This window comes from Polypterus senegalus, chromosome 12, assembly GCF_016835505.1.
Source record: "Polypterus senegalus isolate Bchr_013 chromosome 12, ASM1683550v1, whole genome shotgun sequence".
In the NCBI taxonomy this organism is placed as follows: Eukaryota; Metazoa; Chordata; class Cladistia; order Polypteriformes; family Polypteridae; genus Polypterus; species Polypterus senegalus.
In genome coordinates, this window is record NC_053165.1 from 131,243,359 (window position 1) to 131,267,315 (window position 23,957).

At 36.6% G+C, this 23,957-nt stretch overlaps 1 protein-coding gene across 2 annotated transcripts in view; it reads right to left on the bottom strand.

Moving 5' to 3' along the window:
• Positions 1–23,957, bottom strand: part of tln2b (talin 2b) — a 679,676-nt gene that overhangs the window by 39,097 nt on the left and 616,622 nt on the right. The window contains exons 52-55 of one of the 2 annotated variants that reach the window (XM_039773442.1): positions 20,474–20,581; positions 18,412–18,517; positions 18,082–18,087; positions 6,037–6,161 (exon numbers count right to left, since the gene is read on the bottom strand). In XM_039773442.1, coding sequence (XP_039629376.1) covers positions 6,037–6,161; positions 18,082–18,087; positions 18,412–18,517; positions 20,474–20,581 — 345 coding nt within the window. The remainder of the gene's footprint in view (positions 1–6,036; positions 6,162–18,081; positions 18,088–18,411; positions 18,518–20,473; positions 20,582–23,957) is intronic. The other variant, XM_039773443.1, reaches the window with a different exon arrangement.

Below are 23,957 nucleotides of genomic sequence, written 5' to 3' on the forward strand. Positions count from 1 at the left end.
TTACTGTACAACTTCGAACTGCAGAGTCAGAGATCCACTTCAGCAATCAAAATTTTTTTCACAATAACATAATGTGCCAGAACAGATTGACAGCAATTGGTACCAAGACTTTAAATTCAGCTTGAAATACAGCATAGGTGCCGTGAATGATGAAAACATTCAACATGTTCTATTCTTAAGGTCCAAGAAATGATTTTCGTTACAGGAAATGAGTTATAGCTTCAAATTTTAAAGTCTGTGCCATATATGTTTCTGCAGAAGCCAATATTTGCATTCAGTGTATGACGTGAGAGTTACAAAGTAAACATTTATTTTCCTTCAGATTAATTGCAGCTGGATGTAAAAGTATTTTGAGGCGTCTCTCAGCCTGCTACTGACTGACACTGTAGCCTCAAACTATAAAGAATTATTTCAAACACGCGTGCTTTCTGTAAAGAGACGGACTGCCTTCTACATTACAGATCAGGCTTATGGACGAGTCCAAAGGCACAATTATGACACTGACTGGCAATATTAACGTGACCTGTACATGCAGTCCTTCGACTATGGCCTCCTACTTTTGAAACACAACATGGCTTAGGATAATGTCTTTTATTTCAATAGTATTATCTGGCCATATTATTAAACAGAGATAACCACAATAAGCGTAATTACAAAGATTCTTCAAAGAGTTTCCAGGATTTATGCTGCAAGCCATATTTGCATGGTAGCCTGCTGAGACTTTGTAATGTTATAACCCTAATTTATACTACACTATCAGTGTGTAAGCTGCAACCAAAATATGCCAAGAATATCACGTGCCATCATGCAATGTCTATCTTTTGCTATTTTAAAAGTTTACAACCAGATCACGCTCAACTGCAATTATCCAGGAACACAGATGAGATGTCAAAGCCTTTACTGGTTCCTGGACCAGTCTGATATGCAATATGTGGGGATTTCAGGGACATCAACTACAATTGGCAAAATACACGGCAAGACTGAAGGAGCAAGAGCTCAGTGCTTCAGTGGGTATGCCACAGGGCACAAGTCCTCATTCTTTCTTTTACTCTTTACCATAAGAAACAGCAGCCCGTTATTAGCAGCCATTGCCAGGAGGAGAAATCCTCATTATAATCTTTTATTTTCTAATGTCTTACGAAACCCTAGTCCACAAAGAAATGTAATCCATAAAGAATTCAAAAAAGAAACATAAATTAGTATCTGATTAAATGACTGGCAGCCCTAAATGGCTACTGCCACTTTAATCACATTCAGAATAGGATTGTTTTGGATGGATTTGTTTCCTGCTGAAACATCTTCTACATTTCAAACCTGGTAATTAAGATGTGAGACTTCATAAATAACTGTACAAGCCCTGTGCGACTCTTAAAAAACTTACCAACATTCAGGTGCAGAAATAAAGAAACATTAGAACCTTCTAATTTGTGAATGATCTAAATAGTTTTTCTTGGATTTGACATATTTTATTATTCCCTGAAGGGAAATTGTCTTTTCACATGACCTTTGGAGGTCAGAGTTCAGGGTCAGACATTGTACAGTGTACCCAAGAGCAATTTTCAGGTTATAAATGAAAAGATAAATGAAATGTCAATTTGTTATTAATGGCCATCTGACTTTGTAACTCAAAAACACAAAGCTACTGCCAGGAATGATATACTACATAAACTAGATTATGAATAAATCTTAGCATTTACACCTGGCTTCACCTGCTGCTATTTAGCAGCCTGCAAATGGCGTAAATGATACCCTTAAGAACCAACTTGCCCTCAACCTCTGGTTTTCTTTACCTGTAAAAAATGCTTCTATAGAACGGGGGAGTCCAACTCAAATGATGGAGGGTCGCATTTGCCACAGGTTTTCATTCTAGCCAATTTTTTAATTTGTGACCATTTGATATGACTTATTTTGCCTTACATTTAAAGATTTTCAATTCTTAATAGTTTCTTTTTATTTTTTTTTAGCAGCTAAACAATAATAAAATTTAAAGTGACCCAACAGATGTCCAGTTAACTTGACAGCAGTTGCACCTAATCATATATGATCACTAAAATAATAAAAAGGGTCTGATAGATATTCATTTTGATGTCTCCAAGAAAAACAAATAACAGCTTTATAAAAATTCTGACTAACAGAATGAGAGCACTCTAGCAAACCGCGGAATTCAATAACATGTTTCATTAACAATAAGAATTAGCTTCTAATTTAAAGGATAAGTTTGGCATTTTTCAAATTGAAGTTATCGGCTCAAAATCATGGCATCCATTAATTTGCCAATGGGAAACTGTAGTTTTGAACAAAACATCTGTGTTTAAATAAATTTAACAAAATATCCAGTAGTCCCAATTTACTGTGTACTCTTTGTTGCTGCTTGAAGTGGGACTTTTTGCTCTAAGATCATCCAAGTTTGAACATTAGAACACTCTAGACGAGAACAGGCCATTTAGCCCAACAAAGCTCGCCAGTCTTATCCACTTATTTCTTCCAAAAAAACATTGAGTCGAGTTTTGAAAGTCCCTAATGTCTTACTGTCTACCACACTACTTGGTAGCTTGTTCCAAGTGTTTATCGTTCTGTGTATAAAGAAAAACTTCCTAATGCTTGTGCCAAATTTACCCGTAACAAGTTTTAACTGTGTCCACATGTTCTTGATGAATTCATTTCAAAATAACACTTTCAATCCAATGTACTCATTTTCTTTATAATTTTAAACACTTCAATCATGTCTCCACTGTGTAGGCTCAGCACTTTTAATCTTTCTTCAAAATTCAACCCCTGTAGCCCTAGAATCAGCCTAGTCGCTCTTCTCTGGACCTTTTCTAGCGCTGCTATGTCCTTTTTGTAGCCTGGAGACCAAAACTGCACACAGTACTCCAGATGAGGCCTCACCAGTGCATTATAAAGTTTCAGCAGAACCTCCTTGGACTTGTACTCCACACACCGTGCTGACACAGAACTGTTTCATGTAACTCCCACAATTTACAATGGTGCTCTACCATGCAATTTGGAATAAATTCATATTATAATGAAATAAAGTTTTAACACCATATGTTCTTTTTGTCCTCAAAATGTTCTGTCTGTGTCAGGGTGACACGGACCTCCTTCTAACCTAAACATAGCGAAGTTCCTTATTCACTTTGTACATAAATCAAAAACCAAACATGAACTAATCCAGATTTGATCCTCTGTATTATATATTGCACATCAGCCCTTAATTTATTACTTATGCTATTTATTCATATTTGGGCTCTTAGACTGCTAATGTGTGAGCTGCCCTATCAGCAGCAGCAAGTGGCAAGTCTAGCAGTGCCACCTATTGTGAATTTCTCTAAAGGCCTTGTCACATTAGCTGACTATTCAAGTGACGTTCAGTCAATGTCCTAACTTGCATAACCCTTAGCAGGTCAGCGTCAGTCAGCGGCACACTCTTGTGAAGGGCAGCCACGTAGTCTGACACACACAGTGATTCAATCCAACTAGTCCGCGACTCACCTTGATGATTTGTCTTTAGTCGCAGGGACAGGACAGTGTGTGTGAAAGCTAACAACCAATCAGAACTCACTTGGAAGTAAAATGCATACAATGCAATGACGAGAAATAAGGAACACTTGTTTTTTGGATCTCACAAACTTAAGAATGATTTGTCTGTCTGATATTTTTTGTTTAAAGTTTCTCGTCAGAATGGAAAAAAGAAAAAAAAAAAAAAAAAAGGGCCAAGATAGTGGTTGAACTTGCTGTATCTGTTAATCCTTTAAACAGTACAGGCTTTGTCCGGCAGCACACTATTGGCTGTGAGAAAAAGGGGCAAGCAAGACTATACTGGAAAGTCATCATACGGTTGTTAAATTTGAAAGGTGATTTTTTTTGTAGTCATGTAAGTTGACATGGTCCAGCGACAAGTTCAGCACCTGCAATTAGCAAGTCTGCCATACCCCATTGACTAGAAGTCACATAATGTGACATCGGCTTAAGAGGAAGACCCAAACTGCAAAATCCTTCCCACAAATCACACAGCTATGAATATGAAATAAATTTTGAAAAATATTTAATAAACATCAAGAAACAAATTAATTAGTAATGGATTAATGATATGTACACAGCAAACAAGAAAATAAAACTAAATCTAAAAAATGTAAAATTAGGAGAGTTATTATTATACCAAATTCAATAAGAAAGTTTATAAAATCCGAATTAACTAGGAGGACTACGATAGTTTAGTGAGGAAAAATGCATATTGAAAATGACATAAATAATGATTCAAAAACATAACTCGACCACAGAGAGACTCAAATGAAATAATAGTAAACAGTACCTTAAAATAAAATAAAATAGAAGAGAAAAGGTCAATTAGGGATGACAGTCACTCTGAATATTTCAACTAGCTGAGTTAAATGCAAATTCAGAAGCAACAAATTAGAAATACTGAATGTGCAAATAATGCAGCTGTGAGGCTTGCTTTATTGTAATGTAAATACTGAATTCATTATTTGTTCACTTTATGCTGACAGAGCACCATTTACATAATTTCTCTTACATTTATTTCTTGTTAAATTACTTTTTATTTGTTTTTCCCTTCATTTTACGATGAATTAACCTGAAGCAGCAGGAGGAGCGAGCAGCTGTAGCAGTGGTTTGCCAGCACACGCCTCTCCCAGTGTTTGACTAACTTGTATTGGTTACGTTAGGCTGACTTTTATTATTCCAGAGGGAAATTTGTTTGCAGCAAAAAAGTGCAAAATATAAGGTACTGTTACAAAGATACAAAAAATCAAGTTAAGACCCAACAACTAACAACCAGTATTATCAAACGTACACACACTCAGGAGTAGTACAAAATAATAATTCAGTGTGCAGCAGCATCCCTACAAGTTAGAGAAGTGCTCTGGAAATAAGAGAGGTCTTGAATTTGCTGCTCTTTACCCACAGGAACCTAAATCTGAAGCCCGACTGCAACAATTGAAATTTAGGCAAAAAAGAGGATGGCTACTGTGTGACAAAATTGAGTTGGCCTTCTTTCTAACCAGTTTGTAATACAGCTAGTACATCATATAAACAAGTAATTCTACCATCATGCCAATATGCCTCAGTGCACAGACATGAATAACCGATCTGCTGATATTATAAAGACCAAAAAGAAACCTTTGTTAAGGTCTTGTTACATAAGAGTAAATGGGTAATATATGCATTTTTTCAGTAGTTAAAATGTTACTAAAATTTAAATCACTAAACTAATCTGTAATTGAAGTTGCTTAAAGAGTTTCCCAGTTTTGCTAATTATCCAATTCTTTTTAAAAGGGAGACTTTGAAATCTCAAAACTTTGTACAGTATTCTCTACTGGAGATACCTCAGTGAAAACTGAACTGTCCTGGCAAATTCCCTTTGAAAACAGGGGAGCCAAATTTCAACAAAACCAGTCCACCAAGGGCCGAGTCGTTTTATGCAGACAGACAAATATGGTAACTGCAATCAGTGCTATTTGCACCTAAAAACCAATAAGCAAATAAGGTAAGGTGTAGAATTACTACATTCCTGCACCTGAAAGGACAGATGGCCCAAACAAAGCTGAATGTCTGGCACAAGATCAGTGTAGCAACTAAAATTAAAACACAAAAACAAACAAATGATAAAACCAGACAAAACAATGGCATTCATTTTAGCACTAAGAACCTATCCAGGTGAAGAGGCAACATGGCGAAATGACACAGCAAGGAGCTAAGGCACACAGGGTGTGTCTGTGTGTCTGTGATATTGCCTTAATGGCAAACAAAATTTCCACCCTGAAGTAAACTGAAAGGACTTAACACATAAAATGAAAATGGATGGGAAGGAAGATGAACAACCAAAAAGGTGGACCCTATTGGTGAAACAAAAACACAATCCTAATATGATCAATACAAACCTTCAGCCACTAAGCCTTACCCAGTTGTCCTTCAGTTTATAGGAGTTATCCCACTTACTAAAGACAAAGCTAACCATGGTGGACAACAGTTAAAAGAATGCTTCTAATGACAGAGTATCCTATGTCCCTCACTTACCTTTGGTTTGGCCCGAGGTTTCAGCTGTTCTAACTTCTTGGCAGCAGCTTCAATGGATGCTGCTGCCCCCAAAAGCTCAGTTTCTGCAATGACTGTTGGATCCTCAGGATCAACCCACTCGTTACCTTAATGGACATTAAGAAATACAACAGAAGGTTTAGCATTAGACATTCAAGACTCTGTGTTAACATTTCAAAGGAAGAAGAAACAGACTGTATTTAATACTTACTTTCTTTTGTACTGAAAGCCTCTGTATTCGTGTTTATGTTTCATGCAGTTATAATTGTCAAGAGCAAGCAATAAGACAAGCTCACTAGGACATTTTGCAAACACAGGAACAAAACAGGCATTCTTCAGATTTCTTTTCATGTCCAACAGCAGTCTTACAGACAGCACTTTCTGTTAGAGTGGCATGCTGTGCTAATGCTTAATTCTTAAAGAAGGAAGGCTTAATGCCAATTTTTAAAATGTATTCTTGTGCAAGACCTACAAATATACATAGCCTAGCATAGCATAATATGAAACTTTAAAAAAAGTTTAATGTCACAGAGGGATCCCAATCCATCTTACAATAATTGACAACATCTTTAAATGGGATGTCAGCAAGCCCAGGATATCAGCCAACCACTTTCACTGCACACACCACAGACCATGCTGCGTTTTACAAGTTAGTACTCAGTGCTATTACCATATGATTTTTCTTTGTAGACGAAAATGAGAAAATAAAAAATTGTTCTCATATACAAATTGTGTGGCGCTGCACCAAGCAAATAATGCATCCATTATGCAAAAATAAAATCTGCTACTTTCCATGACTGATTTTCAAACCGCAAAAGAACATGCCAGAAAGAGAGAGAGAGGGAGAAAGAAAGAAAAAGAACAGAAAGAGATACATGGGCTGGAGACAGGAGAAGAAACCAAAGTGGAGGCAGCTGAGGGCACTGGTACGGATTGACCAGCTAAGTAAAGGACAGAAGTAGGACTACCATGGTGCCTCCTGCTACCCTCTATCCTCCTGACGGCAGCAGAGCGTTCTGGGGTGTAACACTAAAAGTAAGCAGTATCAAGCACAGAAAAGATAAAGGCATTTTTTTTTTTTAAAAAAAAAGTAGGCAGAATTCAGAGGTGCTATGAAACTAGTGGTCAGGAAAGTGCCCTGCAGGATAATGGACTTGTGCTTTATAAGTCATCCCCTGAAAGAGAAGTACATTCTACTCTATCATTAAACAGGATAAGTAGCCATCTTCACCATAGAGTTACCAGCCTCTTTCACGCATGTAGGCTACATAAGGAGTTAATTGGCAAGTCAAGGGTGCAAGTGAACAAACCTGAGGTCAAATATGAGCCTTGTAGCTACTAGATTATACTTCCTGCCTTAAATAATAATTTGGGGTGCTTAATGACACCCAACATATCTATTATACTTCAATTGTTTTAGTGCTGTTCGCATCTATAGTTGTGGCTTCCAGAGGACCCTCTGCAATAGCAGTAGCAATTAATGTCACAGTGCTCACCACTAGACCACCATAGGCAATGCATGGAAACAGACCTCTCTATCAATATTTCAACTAGAATTTGGTAATTCAAAATATTCATTATTCATCAATTTGTGCATCTAAAAATTGTACACTAGAAAAACATCTTCATATTCACATCATCTTAACTATATCAGGGACTGAACTGAATTGTGAATGATGTCTGGTAGTAGTGGAGTTGTTAGCAGAGGGTGAGCCCTTGATCTTTAAGCGAACCCCAATCCAATCTCACTCTTCAAATTTACATTCATGAACGGCTCTTGTAAAAACCCAGAGAGAACCAAAGCCAGCTCTTCAATATGCTATATGACTTGCATGACCATCATAAGGGGGGGCTAAGCCCATTATATCTGCTAAAGCTTAAGATAAACCTGTCAGGTCATTTCTTGTAGCTGCACTAGGGTATATGTTTTGGGACTGTACAAAATTTTAATTCTTTTTGACAAAGATATTTTCTTATTCATCAGACAGCATAGGATTTATGATTTTCGCAAATCCTCTTATAGATGTGTCTGTAGTTGATTTAGACAGGATTAAGATGTCTAGTAATTTTTCTACATTAAATTATTAGCATGCTGAGTAACTTGCCTCAACTGGAAGAATACTAATGTACCCTACATAATTCAATGGCAAAATGATATCTTATGGTATGATATACCAAAAATGATACAACAAACTAGAAAAGCAAATCAAATTTTCTTTGCATGGAAAAGGGCAGAGCTCCTTTATAAGCTTAATTTACCAAAAATGCATTAATGCTATTGTAAAAAATGTCTTCTGGGATACAAAGACTCTTGTAAATTTCAATTGTTTTAATTCATATGAGGATGTATAACACAATAGGCCGATTTTTATTACCAATTGGCTCTCTGATATATGTAAGGGTGAGTTTTTTCTGTGGTTTAACATAACAAATCTTAACTCTTTTTGGAACATAAGGGAATGACTGTATTTCAAAAATGTACCAAAAAAAAACAAGGAGGACATGCCAATTCTCTTCTGGTTAGTGCTCTATTATATCACCCGAGTACCAGCCGACTGCTGTACCCAAACTGTTAAGTGCTGTTACGGCCTACTGAGACTCTACTGCTTTGTAAAACGAGGCCTTTTTTATTTTGGAGCAGACGACTTAATTGAGTCCTGCTCTATTTACCCACCTATTGAGTTGCCCGCTGTGGTTAATTTACCTGGGTTTTTGGGTGGCATGCATGTTATAAAAAGAAGCTTGTTTGGGTTTTAGGACAGAGAGTGAAAGGAGAAGGATTTGTGTTTAACAGAGCAAGTTATGGAGAGTTAGGGTTGGATGGTCTGGCTTTGGGCTTTTTTTTGCTTGTTAAAAGAAATGTAATTGTTTTAAGCTAGTCATCTGAGTGGTAATCGTGGAGGGTATTTAGCTGTGTAAATTCTGATTAGCTAGACAGCTAAGTTAGTGTTATCCTCCTACCTTGCTTCTGTTTTTTTGTGTGTCTCCATATTTTGTGAGTTTTTTTTCATAATAAATGGAGTCTACTTTCTAGATGGTTTAGTTTTTTGTTTCCCCCTCTCTTTTATCTGTGTGTGGCCTACTTATGTATCCCTGAGCCTTTATTAGGCCATGACAGTCCCCTGCACCAAATATGTGAAGCACGTGAAGTTAAAGAAACGCAAATGTGTATTTTGCAGCAAACTATTTGGCTACAGTTGATATCCATTACATAAACTGACTACTAATCTGAACTTGATAAATATACTATACAAGAGGGTCTATAATTTAATTATTATTTAAACTTATTGGCAAATATAAGTGTATGGTTCTTAGCTGATTCAAAATTACTAAAGAAACTCTCCATTAATTCTTTTTGGACATTAAATGATGGTAAAAGCCTGGCTGTGAAAGAATCAAATGATGAATCAAAGATTACAAATATAAGGGGTTAATTGTCTGTATAAGGAGTATATTCTATAAATTGTTGGTAACTATTGTAGAAAATGTCAGCTCAAAAAGAACTATGCTATTGCTTGGATTAGGTCTATTTGTGTTCATCTGCGCTTTAATCTAATATTGTCAAACCTGCTTAATCCAATTAAGGTCTGGGCGGCTCAAAGCTTCTCTCTGCAGCATTGGTCAGAAGTCATTAAACAGCTTTGCACAGGGTCCACTGCATAGCCAGCTCCTGCACAAACACACACTCCATCTACTTGAAAGCACAGAGTAACCTAACACATAGATATCTGGGGCTGTGAGAGGAAAGCCATGCTGGATCTGTGAGGAAGCAGCTCTAACCATGGTGCCACTGTCAATTAAATAAAAAAATAAATATGCATACAAAGCACAAAAACATGCTATGCAAACTTCTTTACTCATTCATCTGGTGATAATACAGCAAATAACATTGTTTATCTCAACACCACACTTTAGATCGGTGATTCCCAACGTGGGGCGCACACCCCACTGGGGCCAATTTGATTTTTTTAGGAGGGCAATTTGAGAATTTAGGCACGTTAAACAAATTATAAAGTGAAAAAACAAATTCACTGTTAAAAATGATAGGAAAAAATAAATAATTTTTACTTTTTACAGAGACATTTATATATTTATATAAACACAGAAGGGATGGTGAGGAACCCTTTAATTTATGATTTTACAACCAGCTTGGGTTTTTCTACTTAGAAATCGTTTTTACCATTAAAATCATATGAATCGTTAACAATGATTATAAAATTTTGCAATATAACAAAAATATAAAATGATCAAAATATTACAGAAAAAGCTGTCATTAAAGTTATTTTATATTTATGAATATCACGTCTCTTATTATATGTTTTCAAAACTGTATTTGCTGTATTTTCATATTATTTCATATTAAATATATATATATATTTTTTAACAATTTCTTAGTGATTTCTTTGTCAGAACTTCAACTATCCTTTCCCTCTTTTGTTTCCAGGTTCTTTGGAGGCTTGTTTAGACCAAATTAATGACATTATGGGCTTCCTCCACAGAAGTAGGAGTTCACTTTTTGAATAGGTAATAAGAAGAATAAGGTATGTGTTACAGTGGGGGACATCATGATTTTAGAGAGGCCTAGGTGGGGCATGGCCAGAAAAAGGTTGGGAACACTGCTTTAGATAATACAAGTTCTTTATTTAACTGTTTTTTTGATGATGGTGATGAGACCTATCAGGCCAGCAGATTCACACTCATGGAAATGTCCCTAAAGAGATCTTCTTATCCCATTTGAGAATCTAATGTTTAAACTATGAAACACAATTTCCACTGGATGTCTATTAAAACAGGATGAGCAGATGGCTTAAACACAGAATAGGGCACTTAACAAAATTACTAATACGGCATATTCAATCAAGAGAAGAGCTTCTGGTGTGCTTTTGCATTTATTACAATACTAGACATCATCTGCTGATATTAGTCCCAGGGACATTTTACTAAAGCATCTAGAATGACTTCTTACTTCCAGGCAAATGATATGAAATCTTCTGTGGAAATGTCAGGTGTACACAAAACAGAATGAACATGGGAATGTCAGCACGCCTTTAATGACCAAGAAATCTTACCAGCGGCTGCTTTTTTCAGAGGCAATTAAGTAAGTCTGGAGTGCCACAGGACACAATAACCATTTTCTATAGGTCTGTTATTCAAAGTGGTTTGACCTTCTCCATCACAGTTTGGTGATGCACATTGGTGTGCACTATTTCTAATATCCTTGGTCGCCAACTCACCATTCTAGATTTCATCTACTTATCCAAACTCAAAAAGAAAACTGTACTTCTAACACTATCCTTTAATCTAGTAAATGGCTGTGGTCATTCAATGTCAGGACTGAAGATTTCATAATGTCAACTGTATAAACTTAAATATGACCTTAAGAGCCAGCAAAAATCTTTTGTTTGATGTATTTAATTGTATTTGTTTGGGAGCTCTTGGGAATTATGATGATTTGAAGGAAGGACAAAGCCTCATGAAACTTTTGAAGCTTCTTCTTGATTGCGCTGGAAAATGATCTGAAGCTTTGTCTAATAGTGACATCTGGTGAGTTACAGAAATCTTAGCAGCCATGAGCAAGACACAGTCCAAGTACCCCTCACCCTCCTTAATCGCATAGTTACAATCGGACATTAAGGCACTAAAAACCAAAGAACACTCAGTATGTTCATTTTGATCTTATGATAATCATATTGTCATTAGTGTTAAAGATGTAATTTGTTGAAATTATGAATATTGTAGCACCACACCAATGCTCACCTATAGTGAGTGCCAATGGACTCTTACTCTTTACATGGCTCTTTTGGCAGCTCACTATCATTAGAAGGCCTGCTTACTGCTGTACCAAGACTGTGGCAGGCCTGTGTTTTTTCTAGACTCCCCTAAAAATGGCACTAAAACTTCGCATTTATATGACGGAATGGCAAATAGTAGTGTTAGCTACTCATGTCCAGGCGGACGTAACTTGTCAGCACCATTACAATAGTGAAATCCACAATCCACAAACTACAAAATCCATCAGTGCTCTGGGGTGGTGAGCAATAGCAAAAGACAATATATTACAAGCCACCACGGATTCATAATTATGTGAAAACTTCATCATGTCAGGGGGCTTTTTGCTGTGAGGCAATGTGAAACATTTAAATTTTTCCATCAGTACTTGAGGAATATTTTCCCTAAGGGGGCATAGAGAATCCTAACAGGGTTTAGGATATTTAAATCACATATTAATCAGATTACTAGGACAGGATTTTTTCACTTAAGAAATATAGCAAAAGCTAGACCTCTTATAACATTGCACGATGCTGAGAAATTAGTTCACGCTTTTGTTTTCAGTCGGCTAGATTACTGTGACGCACTCCTCTACCCAAAAAAGACATCAATCGATTGTAACTAGTGCAGAATGCAGCTGCTAGAATCTTAACTCGGAAACGAAAATCAAAACACACCTCTCCAGTTTTGATGTCACTACACTGGTTACCTCTGACATTTAGAATTGACTTTAAAATACTGCTTATGGTTTACAAAGCCTTAAATAATCTTGCTCCATCCTATATTTCATTATGTCTTTCACCTTACACTCCGAATCGTAATCTTAGATCTTCAAAAGAGTGTCTACTAATTATTCCAAGAGTGAAACTTAAAAGAAGTGGTGAGGCAGGCTTCTGCTGTTATGCACCTAAAATCTGGAATAGTGTAGCGATAGAAATTTGCCAGGCCAATACAGTGGAGCACTTAAAAAAAACTGCTAAAAACTAATTTTAACATGACATTCTCACAGCTTCATTTTAGTTTAATCCTGATACTCTGTACATTCAATTAATTATCAATATCATTCATAATGGTTCTGAAATCCATACTAACCCCTACTTTCTCTTCTGTTCTTTTTCCAGTTTTCTGTGGTGGCGATCTGTGCCATCACCACCTGATCAAAGCACCATGCTGTCCCTACATTGATGGATTGAAGGCTAGAAGTCCACATGACCGTCATCATCAGGTTCTTCCATGTAAACCCTGAATACAATGAGGACTGATCGAGGTCATTGATGTTAGGTTGAATTCCTAGAGAGGTTTGGGTGGTCTTGTAGTCTGGAACCCCTGCAGATTTAATTTTTTTCTCCAGCCATCTGGAGTTTTTTTTGTTTTTTTCTGTCCTCCCTGGCCATTGGACCTTACTTTTATTCAGTGTTAATTAGTATTGCATAATTTTATTTCTTATATATTTTGTCTTTTTTTCTCTTTCTTCATCTTCTAAAGTACTTTGAGCTACATCATTTGTATGAAAATGTGCTATATAAATAAATGTTGTTGTTGTAGGCAATGTGCTTGTGGAACTGGGCGCTCATAAGTTTGGAGAATGTGCCTACAGTAGGCTACAGTATTAATGACATGTTGGAAGTTCCAGTGCAGTTGTATAGCACACCATTAACTTCATTTGAGGACAACAGATTCCACAATTCTGAATGCAAAATTTAATTCAATATTTTCTCTGTACAAGATACGAGTAGCAGTCTCACATCGCTTTTCATTGCATGTGGGGCTGCGCAAAGCTTTGAAACAGCCAGACCACATCTGGTGCTTCAGTGATATAGGATGCTTTAGACATCACCGGTCATGTAGTTGTAAAGCTGATACAAGCTTCAAAGCCTGGGTGTCAAACGTCCCATCCCTATCTTATGGTATGTTTGTATTAATGTTTTATTGCATGAAATGCACCAAATCAAGGTTAAAAAAAACACACACACACACAAAAGAAAGGAAAAAAGGCGTTAGTTAACGTGCACAAAGCACAAGAAAAGTAGATGAACACCCCTTACTGCCCACTTTTCAGCTGACGCAGTCTCTATGCCTAACCATATACCATATATCTGAGCAGGCAGCTAAAGCCTCCAGCCATACGGCACTGCTAAAACACTATTATAAAATGAGAAACGATTTTGTACAGAATATACACACTAAAGTGTAACTTTGTTAACCTTTTTTGCACAGAATCATTTCACCTGGAGCCATAATACCAGGAAAATTTAGCCAAAGGGTTATTCACAGTAGATTGGCTGCATTTGTATTCACCCTTGCTTGTCGAATTATTTACTGATAATTTGGCCAGTTTAGGAGGTTTTTTTTCCCCAAGCACCCCATAATGCTTTGCGAGGCCAGCATGATGGGACCAGCCAGGGGGTATATAATGCTGATAATTGGCAATACAGACTCTGTGAGATAGGACTTAAGCTAATATTAGAACAGATAAGTAAATAATGCAGGTTCTCAAAATTTTATTTTTATGAAACATATACAGCATAAATAAAGAGGTATCTCTGCTTGTCACCAAATGTGCAGGTTGATCTTTGAGTTCTACGTCAGTATAAGAGAAGGAGGTGCGTGCTCTATGCATGCATAATTAGCCACGTGGAGATAAAAAACAAACCTTGAAGAAGCCCGACACCCAACCTCCCAAACACTATGAAATAATAACAATAATGAAAGATTTATTACTATTTACAAGATGCAAAGCATCAGCACAGACAGTTTGGAGAGCCTTCAGCGCGACTTCAAAAAAATAGATCAACCCAGCGGTTTGAATCATGACATGCCACTTGGAATTTTCTGCCTTTAAAAGGTATATGTATTTTTTTCTGACTTTTGAGTAGGATTTCAGCATTCACACTTTGCGTGTCTCCGACTGTGTTCTTTCTTCTTTGATCTCACGGTGGCATAGTGGTGCCGCACAGCTCAGGTCACCTTTTGGTCACAATAATCGGTCCAGTGTACATGGTCTCTAACAGTTGGGTGGACTTCCTCACCAGTTTCTGGATTCCTCCAATGGGTCCAAAAACATTTAGTTTGTTGCAATGCTGACTTTAAATTGGTCCAGAATGAGTGAAGTGTGAGTTTGTCTTTTGGCATAGAGTGGTGTTTAAGTGGACAGGTCCTATGATAGACTGGAAGGTTAACTTAAGTTTGTCTTGTCCGCATAGAACAATGAAACTCTGACTTGCATGTTATTATTTGTTAGATCAATTTTTTCAAAAGCCAATACATTTTTCTTAAGCTCCTGGTCATTTTTATGGAGGTTTTGAATATTGAAGATTCCAATTATGTGTGTTTCCCTTAAATCTTTTGATAAATACTTCATTAATTTATCATTATGTTTTGTTGGTTCGACAACAAGCTGCTAACGGGTATGTGGTTGTGTGATGTCATCAGTATGACGATTTATAAGCCGATGCCACATGCTCTTTGTTATCATAAGTAGTAAATATTGAAAGAAAAACTGAGAGTGTGTTCTTGTTTAGTTTTTGATTCTTCACCTTTTGTTCTGAACTTACTGGCTACAGTTCTTGCCTGGTGTTTTGGTTTTGATAGCTCAGTTGAGCGATCTTCTGATCTTGACTTTGTACTGTTCTTTGTTTCTGTTTTCTTGGTCCACTAACCCTGCAATGACCTGCAGCCTTGTCCAAGGATTTTTTCTACCTTGCACCCAATGCTTGCTGAGACAGGCTCCGGGCTTCCTGCAATCTTGTTCTGGATATGTCGGTTTAGGTAATGGATGGATGAATGGCTTCTTGTACGTTTTGTATGTAGCCTGCTGTTTTAACTGCTCTAGCAGTACAAGTGACACTAATATGATACCAAGGCAGACACACACCTATACATACATACATACGTATACATAGCATGCAGCATAGAGAGAGATAAGCTGTTTTTTTATATTTTGCACAATTAATGTCTCAAACCTTCACACAAAATTCAATATTAGATAAAGAAAACCTGAATAATCACACAATATACTTTTTAAATCATTATCTTTTTATTTAAGGAACAACATTATCCAGCATCCTTATCACCCATGTGAAAAAGAAATTGCATTTATACTGTCTATACTCGGTTGAAGAACCTTTAACAACATTAATTGTAACTAAACAAGTACTATAATTTTATTCCACTCTTTTACATCATTGTAGAGGAAATTTTTAATTGACTCTTCTTTACAGAGCTGCTTTAATTTAGGCACGTGTGTAGGTCTGAGAGTGGGAACTACTTATTTCAGGTGCCACACCACAGCATATCTTCAGGGTTTGCCAAAATGTGTTTCTTCTGAAGAAGTCAGCTGTACACTTGTTTTTGTCTTACTACATACCCCAATTATGTTTTAGGTTACATGGAGAAAACCAGACATTCTCCTTGAGAATATTCTGATAAATTCCAAAAGTCATGGTTCTTTCAATAATGGCAAGTCTTCCAGGTCCTGAGGTAGCAAAGCAACCCCACACAATCACATTTACCCCCCATATTTTATTGAAGGCATGTTGTTCTTACTGCCGAACTCTGTGCTAGCTTTACATCACACATAGAAGGACCGGTGTCATCCACAGAACATTATTCTAAAAGGCTTTGAGATAACTGAGCTGTTTCTTTGCAAATGCGATGCCAGCACTAAAGCTGCTCTTGTATAACAAAGGATTGTAACCTTGCCACTCTCTCATGAATCCCGTTTTTAACATTTTTATTCTGGAGTGAAAAACACGGACTTTGGCTAAGGTTAGACAGACCTGCAGTGCTTTGCATATTCTTCTGGGATCCTTTGTGACTTTATAAATTAGTCATCACTGTGGTCTAGGGATAATTCTGGCAGGCAAATCTTTCCTGGGAAGATTCACCAGTGTTCCAAATGCTTTCTATTTCTATTTGCTTTATTATAGACACAGTGTTCTTCTAGAAGCATTTGTGGTGACCACTTCACTTACAGAGTAAGAGGCCAGCTGTTTGAATGAGTAACTAAGCTGACAATTACCTTTTCACAAGGGCAATAAAGGTGCTGGAAAACTTGATTTTAATTATGTTAAGTAGCAATTTAGAAAAGGTGTTGTTATATTGTACATTTACTCTGCTTCCCTTCATCTAATATTATAGCTTGTTTAAACATCTGATGTCATAATTTGTGAAAAATACAGGGGATGTTAGAAAGGGGACAAATACTTTTTTACAACACAGTATATATGCAAAATACAAAATACAGTATATAATGCTAGTATTTGTTGATAGATAGATAGATAGATAGATAGATAGATAGATAGATAGATAGATAGATAGATAGATAGATAGATAGATAGATAGATAGATAGATAGATAGATAGATAGATAGATAGATAGATAGATAGATAGATAGATACTTTATTAATCCCAAGGGGAAATTCACATAATCCAGCAGCAGTATACTGATATAAGCACACAAACTTTTATTTTACATTATATTTGTTATTTTGATTGACTGTTCAGTAATCTACAATGTTCAGGACAGTCGAGGACTTTAAATATGCTTTTAGTCTTTCTAGGGCACCGAGAGTTACCTATTTTCTAAACAGTGGGCAACTGAGTGCCAGTAATACTCAGTGCCACCCTCTGCAGTGCTTTATGATGCCGAACCTAGCAGGTGCCGTGCCAGGATTTTATACATCCACTCTGAATGGACTCTACAATGCACCTGTAGATGTTAATAAGAGTGGATGAAGAAATGCGGATTTTCCTATGATGTCTGAGGAAGTGTAGATGTTAGTGAGCCTTGTGCACGCTGGGACCAGGATCAGCAACCCAGCATAGAAAATGAATGGATGGATGAATCCAGTAAGCAGACTGAAAAAATTCCAGATGCTTACTGATACTGTTTGTAAAGTTGCAGTGCCAATAAAAAAAGACGAGCAGTCTAACACTAAACTAAGCACCAACACCTCTGCAGCATGAAGTAATGGGAAGCTCCACAGTGACATGAAATATCAGCGTCTTGACATCTGTAACTTTATCATTATTGTCAATGTGATTTTTGTCTTAATGAGCTGCTACTCTCTTTACTGTCTTTTATGCAGTAGCAATATACCTGTGTACATCATTACAACGTTGGTGAAGTACAGTTCTCAGACAAAGAATAATTTATGAACTTTAAAGATATTCTTTGTATCATATGCATCCAAAATTCAATTGCATGCTGTCAAAACAATGAATCAAGCAAATAAAGAGCATAGGAGTGAAACTTACCTCCATCTGCAAGCAGAAACACAAAAATAACTGGCATTAATTTGCACAATAATAATAGTATGATATAATGCTACCTACATCTGTTTTCATTTAATGCCCAAGTACAGTATCAGAAAGGAAAAAAAACAAAACTTTGTAACGCTGCCACAATTGTAAAATGTCGTAATTCAAAACCTTCAGTGCTCACAGGTAACCAACCATACTCATGATTTAAAGTAGAAAACTGCCAACAGAGTCAAGTGCCAAGATTCACAAAAGAAAGCTTTCACCTTCCATATTTATAATCCAAGATCTGGGCAACAAGCTGAAGATTAAAACCATTCTGCTTACCTTTCATGGCTTCAGCACATTGGATTAGTTCAGTCACGGCCCCTGCTACTCGCTTAGAGAATCCAGCAAGCTGCTGTTTCAATTCTGGGGTTGGTTTTTGAAGAACCTATTCCAAAAGCATTCAACACAGAATGTTTGATAATTATGGAAGTGAAAATCAACTGCTGTTTAGTTCTATTGTTATATATGATTAATTTCACAATCCATGAGGAAGAAAACATAATCTGTTAAGTGTATCACAATACAAATGAGGCAATGGAGATCCTCTCAGTCAAATCTCTTCTGTATTTCACAGATTTGCTGCATGATTGTAGGAAAATGCTGGTTCAGCTTTCTTGTGCCCACTCTTTGGCATCCATCCCTGGTATCTACATGTAGGTTCTCTTGAAACTGAAGATCCTGCATATGTTTATAAATTCTAAAATAGATGATCTAATTATTTGTGACACTTCATTTACTCATCTTTGTTAAATAACTGCTAGTAGTGTTTGCTACTAGTAAGACTAACCTGCACAAGACAGGAGACCACAAGTGTAGGAATCCAATGCAGAATTTAAAACATATTAGCACACTATAATAGATTATTGCATTAGAAATATATAATTTAATAATTCCTACTGTTACACATGTGCATCGTGGATGACCCTCTGGGCTCATCTGAAGCAAATACTACTACCCTGGGTTGAGAGGGGGCTCTTGCGCTAACCTTCTCCCTTTTTCTTCCCTCTACAGCAGCAAGAAGGTGCTCAGTGAGGGCAATTGACTCTGCCCCTTCTGGTCTTCCACCTTTAACGCCTACCACTGCTGGAAGAAGGTGTCTCAGCCACATGGCTTTCTTTACCTCAGTTCTTAAACCAGGCTAAACAGGACCACCAGATTGGTGTTCCAACATTTTCCTGTAGGAATCTGCACTGCCTTATTTGATCACAATGCATTTTTTTGTGAATATACATATATACACGTATGTAGGTATAATTAATTATATATTTAGCGTGTTGATAATTTATGAGACATTGTCCTGCTTCAGGTCACAAAGCATGACAATACACTTAAGATGTATGCTAAAGTAAAGTTAAAAGCAAATAATTGTTAGTAACCAGAACGTTCACTTTTGTGCGAGTAATTTTTTGAATATACAAAGGGACACAAACATTAGTTTTAATACTTTATATACATTTAGTATAAAAACAATTTCAATAGTGAATTACGCAAAACAAAACAATACATTTTAATATTCAGTTGTGTTGTTACTGTATAGTACTGTATGTGATGAATGAGAGAATCATCAGTGACAGTTTTCGTTTGTTGATATTGATTTAGCCTGAACTCAAAAGGTTCATAAGTGAAGCAAATTGAGACTCAACATTCAGGCGGTCCTTGCACATGTGCTTTAAACATCTATCAGCGCCTACAAAATGAAAGACGATGCCCATGCATGTGCTTTAGCACTCCCATTGAGGTCTACTGAAATTGATTAGTTTGTGCTCACAAATCGATTTGTATGATTCACTGAAAATAGTTGCTCAAAAAGAACAAATTTTTTGTGAGACACCCGTCACTACACCAAACCACTCACCCCCAGTTCTGAGGCTAATCATGGGTCAGTCTTTTGGTAATTTTTTTTCTTTTGTTTTTTGTAGGCACCTCTAACAACCAGGAAGATCGAGAAGACTAATTCAGTCTTAAAACAATAAAGAGTTTAATCCACCGCTCCCTGACAGCTTCTTGCACAGGTCAGCCATACTACATATAGTACAATTTGACTGTTTTGGCTCTGTTATCTGATATATGCCTACTTATTATTATTTTGTAAACATTTAATGAGCTGTTCTTCTGTAGTGTACATTAGAATTTTCAACATCTGAAAACTGCTAGAGTATCATGATAATCCAAATACTGTACTTTATTATGAACATTGGGCTTAGTTTTCCACCAAGGCCAACATGAAGTGAACTCTTTACCCATAGCTGTTGAACAGCTTATCCAAATAGTCTAATTAATAATCAGCAGATATTCATTTCTGCAGTCTTAAGTCATATAAAACTGATAGTTCATTGCTCACCAACAGAACGTGCTCCAACAGGTCAATATAGCACATGGTGCATTCAGCACCAAAACGCAGGGCCCGTGTTCTCACATCTTCACTCACCTCCTGGTGGTAAGCTGCTTGCTAAAAGTTTAGAGAAAAAGAAACATCTGTCAACTGCTCCACTATGCAGTCATAAGGCCTATCATGTACTTTGCAGTCAAAAAAATGAACTCACTTTCAATAAAAACAGACAATAAAGCATAGCATATAAAATCTTCCTTCAACTAAGTGCACGGTGATGGTACATTTTTATACACACATATTAGTATTGCTTTTTATCTCCTTTTGTGTTTGGAACCCTTCACTGGGTGAAATAACAACAGAAAAGAAAATCAAAGACAACAAAGAGAAGTGACAAGCAGAACAGTTCATCATAATAAGTGCATTCCATTCAAGTTTCGTTTTTAGGTTTTAGATTTCTTCATTGACTTTAGGCAGCTTCAGGTCACTCATCACCTTCTATGAAGAGTAAAGACCACAACAGAAAAATATGGAGGATGAGTGAAAGACCAGGACTTCAGTTAAGGGATACGAGTGTTCATTTTCATATCAAAGTTACTAAGATTACACTGCCAGCATTGCACACTTTCTCTGGACTGTTGTGCATATGTACAATAAAAAAAGTTACTTTTGCTGAAGATATGTTAATAAAAGCACTGAGGACATTTTCAGTGACTAAATGTAATTAACAAGTTTCACTTTTTCTTCCTAGAAGGCTGGTACTCAAAATATAACATAACAAGTCAGTTCTGAGTTGTGATTCACAGCAATTTCAAATGAACCTTTAATCATTTTTATCAGACATAGTGAAAGACTGTGAGTGATCACAAATGTGAAATGTTTTCAGTGATTCTTGCCTAGTTGTCTACAGAGCAGAGACAGCAGTCCACATCTGGGCCTCAACATTTAATAATGTCAGTAACAGTGAATGGAGAACACTTTCCAAGGTGAATCCACACCAACAGCTCTGAAAGGTTACTTTGGAGGTAGATGATCAGTGAAGCAAAGCACATAGCTGATCTCCTTTTAAAATAGATGAATCTCACAAAAAAAGTTTTGCTTTTTACTTTCTAGCATGAAATACAAATGCTGTTTTGCAATATGTGTACAATCTACAGACATGCATCAATGATGACACTGTTGCCTTGAAAAATGGATGTAGTCAGTACGGTTTATGGCTTTTGTTTTCACATTAGGTGTCTAGCCTTATTTTAAAAAACAAGCCCATTTCCAACAAAGCACTAATGTGTGCCGATAACAAGCTGGATGGTCCCTCTCTCCGTTAGCCCAGAGAACTCAGCATCCATGACTTCCAAAAACAATTTCAAAATTTGATTTGTTAGACCACAGGTGAGTTTTCTAGTTTGCCTCAGAGAAAGTGGAGATGTTTCTGGATCATATTTATATATGTATTCTTCTTTAGATGGTAGAGTTTTAAGTTGTACTTGTTCACAGAACGTGCCATTCAGAAGTGTTTTTGAGACCATGCCGAGATTTGCACCAGCAGAATTGTGTCTGTTTTTAATGCAGTGCTGACTGTGGGCCCGAAGATAATGGCCATCCAATTTTGGTTTTCTGCCTTTTCCCGTTTAGTGAGATTTCTTCGGATTCTCTAAATCTCTGAATATTATGTACCATAAATGATGAAATCTGCAAATTCTTTGCACTTTTATGTTGAAGAATGTTATTCTTACATTGCTGCACTACTTGCACACAAAGTCTTTCACAAAGTGTTGAACTCCACGCTTTCTTTACTGCTGAGAGACTCCGCCTACCCGCGATGCTCTTTTTATAAACTTTACCAACAAATGTTGGCAATTAACCTAAATAGTTGTAAGATATTTCACCAGGTGTTTTGTTTTTGGTTTTAGCATTACAAAACTTTTTCACTCTTTTGTTGCCCTGTCCTGACTTTTCAGAAATACGTTGTTGGTATGAATATAATAAAATAAGCATATATTTTTCATAAACAATAAAAATGTCTCAGTTTCAACATTTGATATGCTGTCTTTGCTCTATTTTCAATTAAATATGGGTTTGAATTATTTGGAAATCATTGCATTTTGTTTTTGTTTACATTGTTCACAGCGTCCCAACTTTTGTTTGGAAATGGGGTTGTATGCAAGCATGCTGGGTATCTTTAAACATTTTTTATTAGTAAAAATGCTTCAATTTAGAACCCAGTTTCATATGGCAAATCAATGCATAAATTGATTGTGAAGAATTAACTTCAACATGAAAAATACCAAACATATCATTTAACAACTTTGTGAAGGCACAACCTGAGAAATAATAATATAATAACAATAAAAGTGTGGACAATGAAAAAAAGTAAGAATGACCAAATTCAATCTTTGATCAAGTTGGGTTCTGGTAAAATAACGAGAATAGCTTGTAAGAATTTGGGTCAATTTTGTTTAAAAGTTTAAGTAGTTTTGTTTAAATAGTTTAAATAATTTAATAGTTGCTGAATCTACAGAAATAAAGAATCCTTTGGCGTAGGGTGCCCCATCCAGACTAAGACTGAAGGCCATTAGCAAGCCTTAATAACATGGAAACAATAGCCTGTGATAGTGCAAGTGTTCTCTTTCATTGCAGAATTAGATGCAGAAGTGAGCTTTAACTCTCTTATTTATACTAAAGACTCTGGGAGAAGTGTAGGTGAATGCCAATGGGGGTGTCAAGTAACTTACTATAAGTCCTCAAGAGTCTTAGGGAGCAGCAAAGGATCCTCCATTTTATATGTGGACACCTGCCACATATGCTGAGGACAGGCCAAATAGGGTTGTCAGATAAGCTGGGGATAACCATTGCAGGAGCAGCCGAGGTTCCTAGAGACAGAACTCTGAGACAATGGCCAAAATGTAACCAGAGCAAATTTCTAATCCCAATTGTCCCTCAAAGTGCCCTGCAAGAAGCCCTGATGTGTTAAAAAGCCACCTCTTCCTGCAGCTAAGTTTGGAGTCAGGAGGAGACAGGGACAAAGAACTACCAAATGGGAGAGATGGATAATGGAGGTAAAGCAGCTTGTCTGGTCTAGGAGTTACAGTCTGGGGTGTGTGGATAAGAAGGTAATCCACCCAACATGTCACAGGGCCATGTTAGAGTAAGTGTTTATTATATGTATCTTTTCTTCTCGTCTACTTGATCTGCCCGTTTGTTTTCCCTTCCTGTTTTTCATTTTTATTACAACAAAATTATTTTGATCTTAGATTTTGGCCTCCTTGACTTTATTTTGGGTTAAAGAACAGCTTGAATGCACCCTGATCATCTTCTAATTTCACTATTGACAGAAAAATCAGATCAAGAAAAAAAATAAAAAAAGTGTAACAGCATGAAATTTGCTCTTTTATACACAATGAATTTCCTCATAAAGATTTAGGCAGCCAAGTGAAATTTATAGTTTTTTGTTGTGTACTGGACATGTTAACAAATAACCCTTGCTGGATTAACTTAC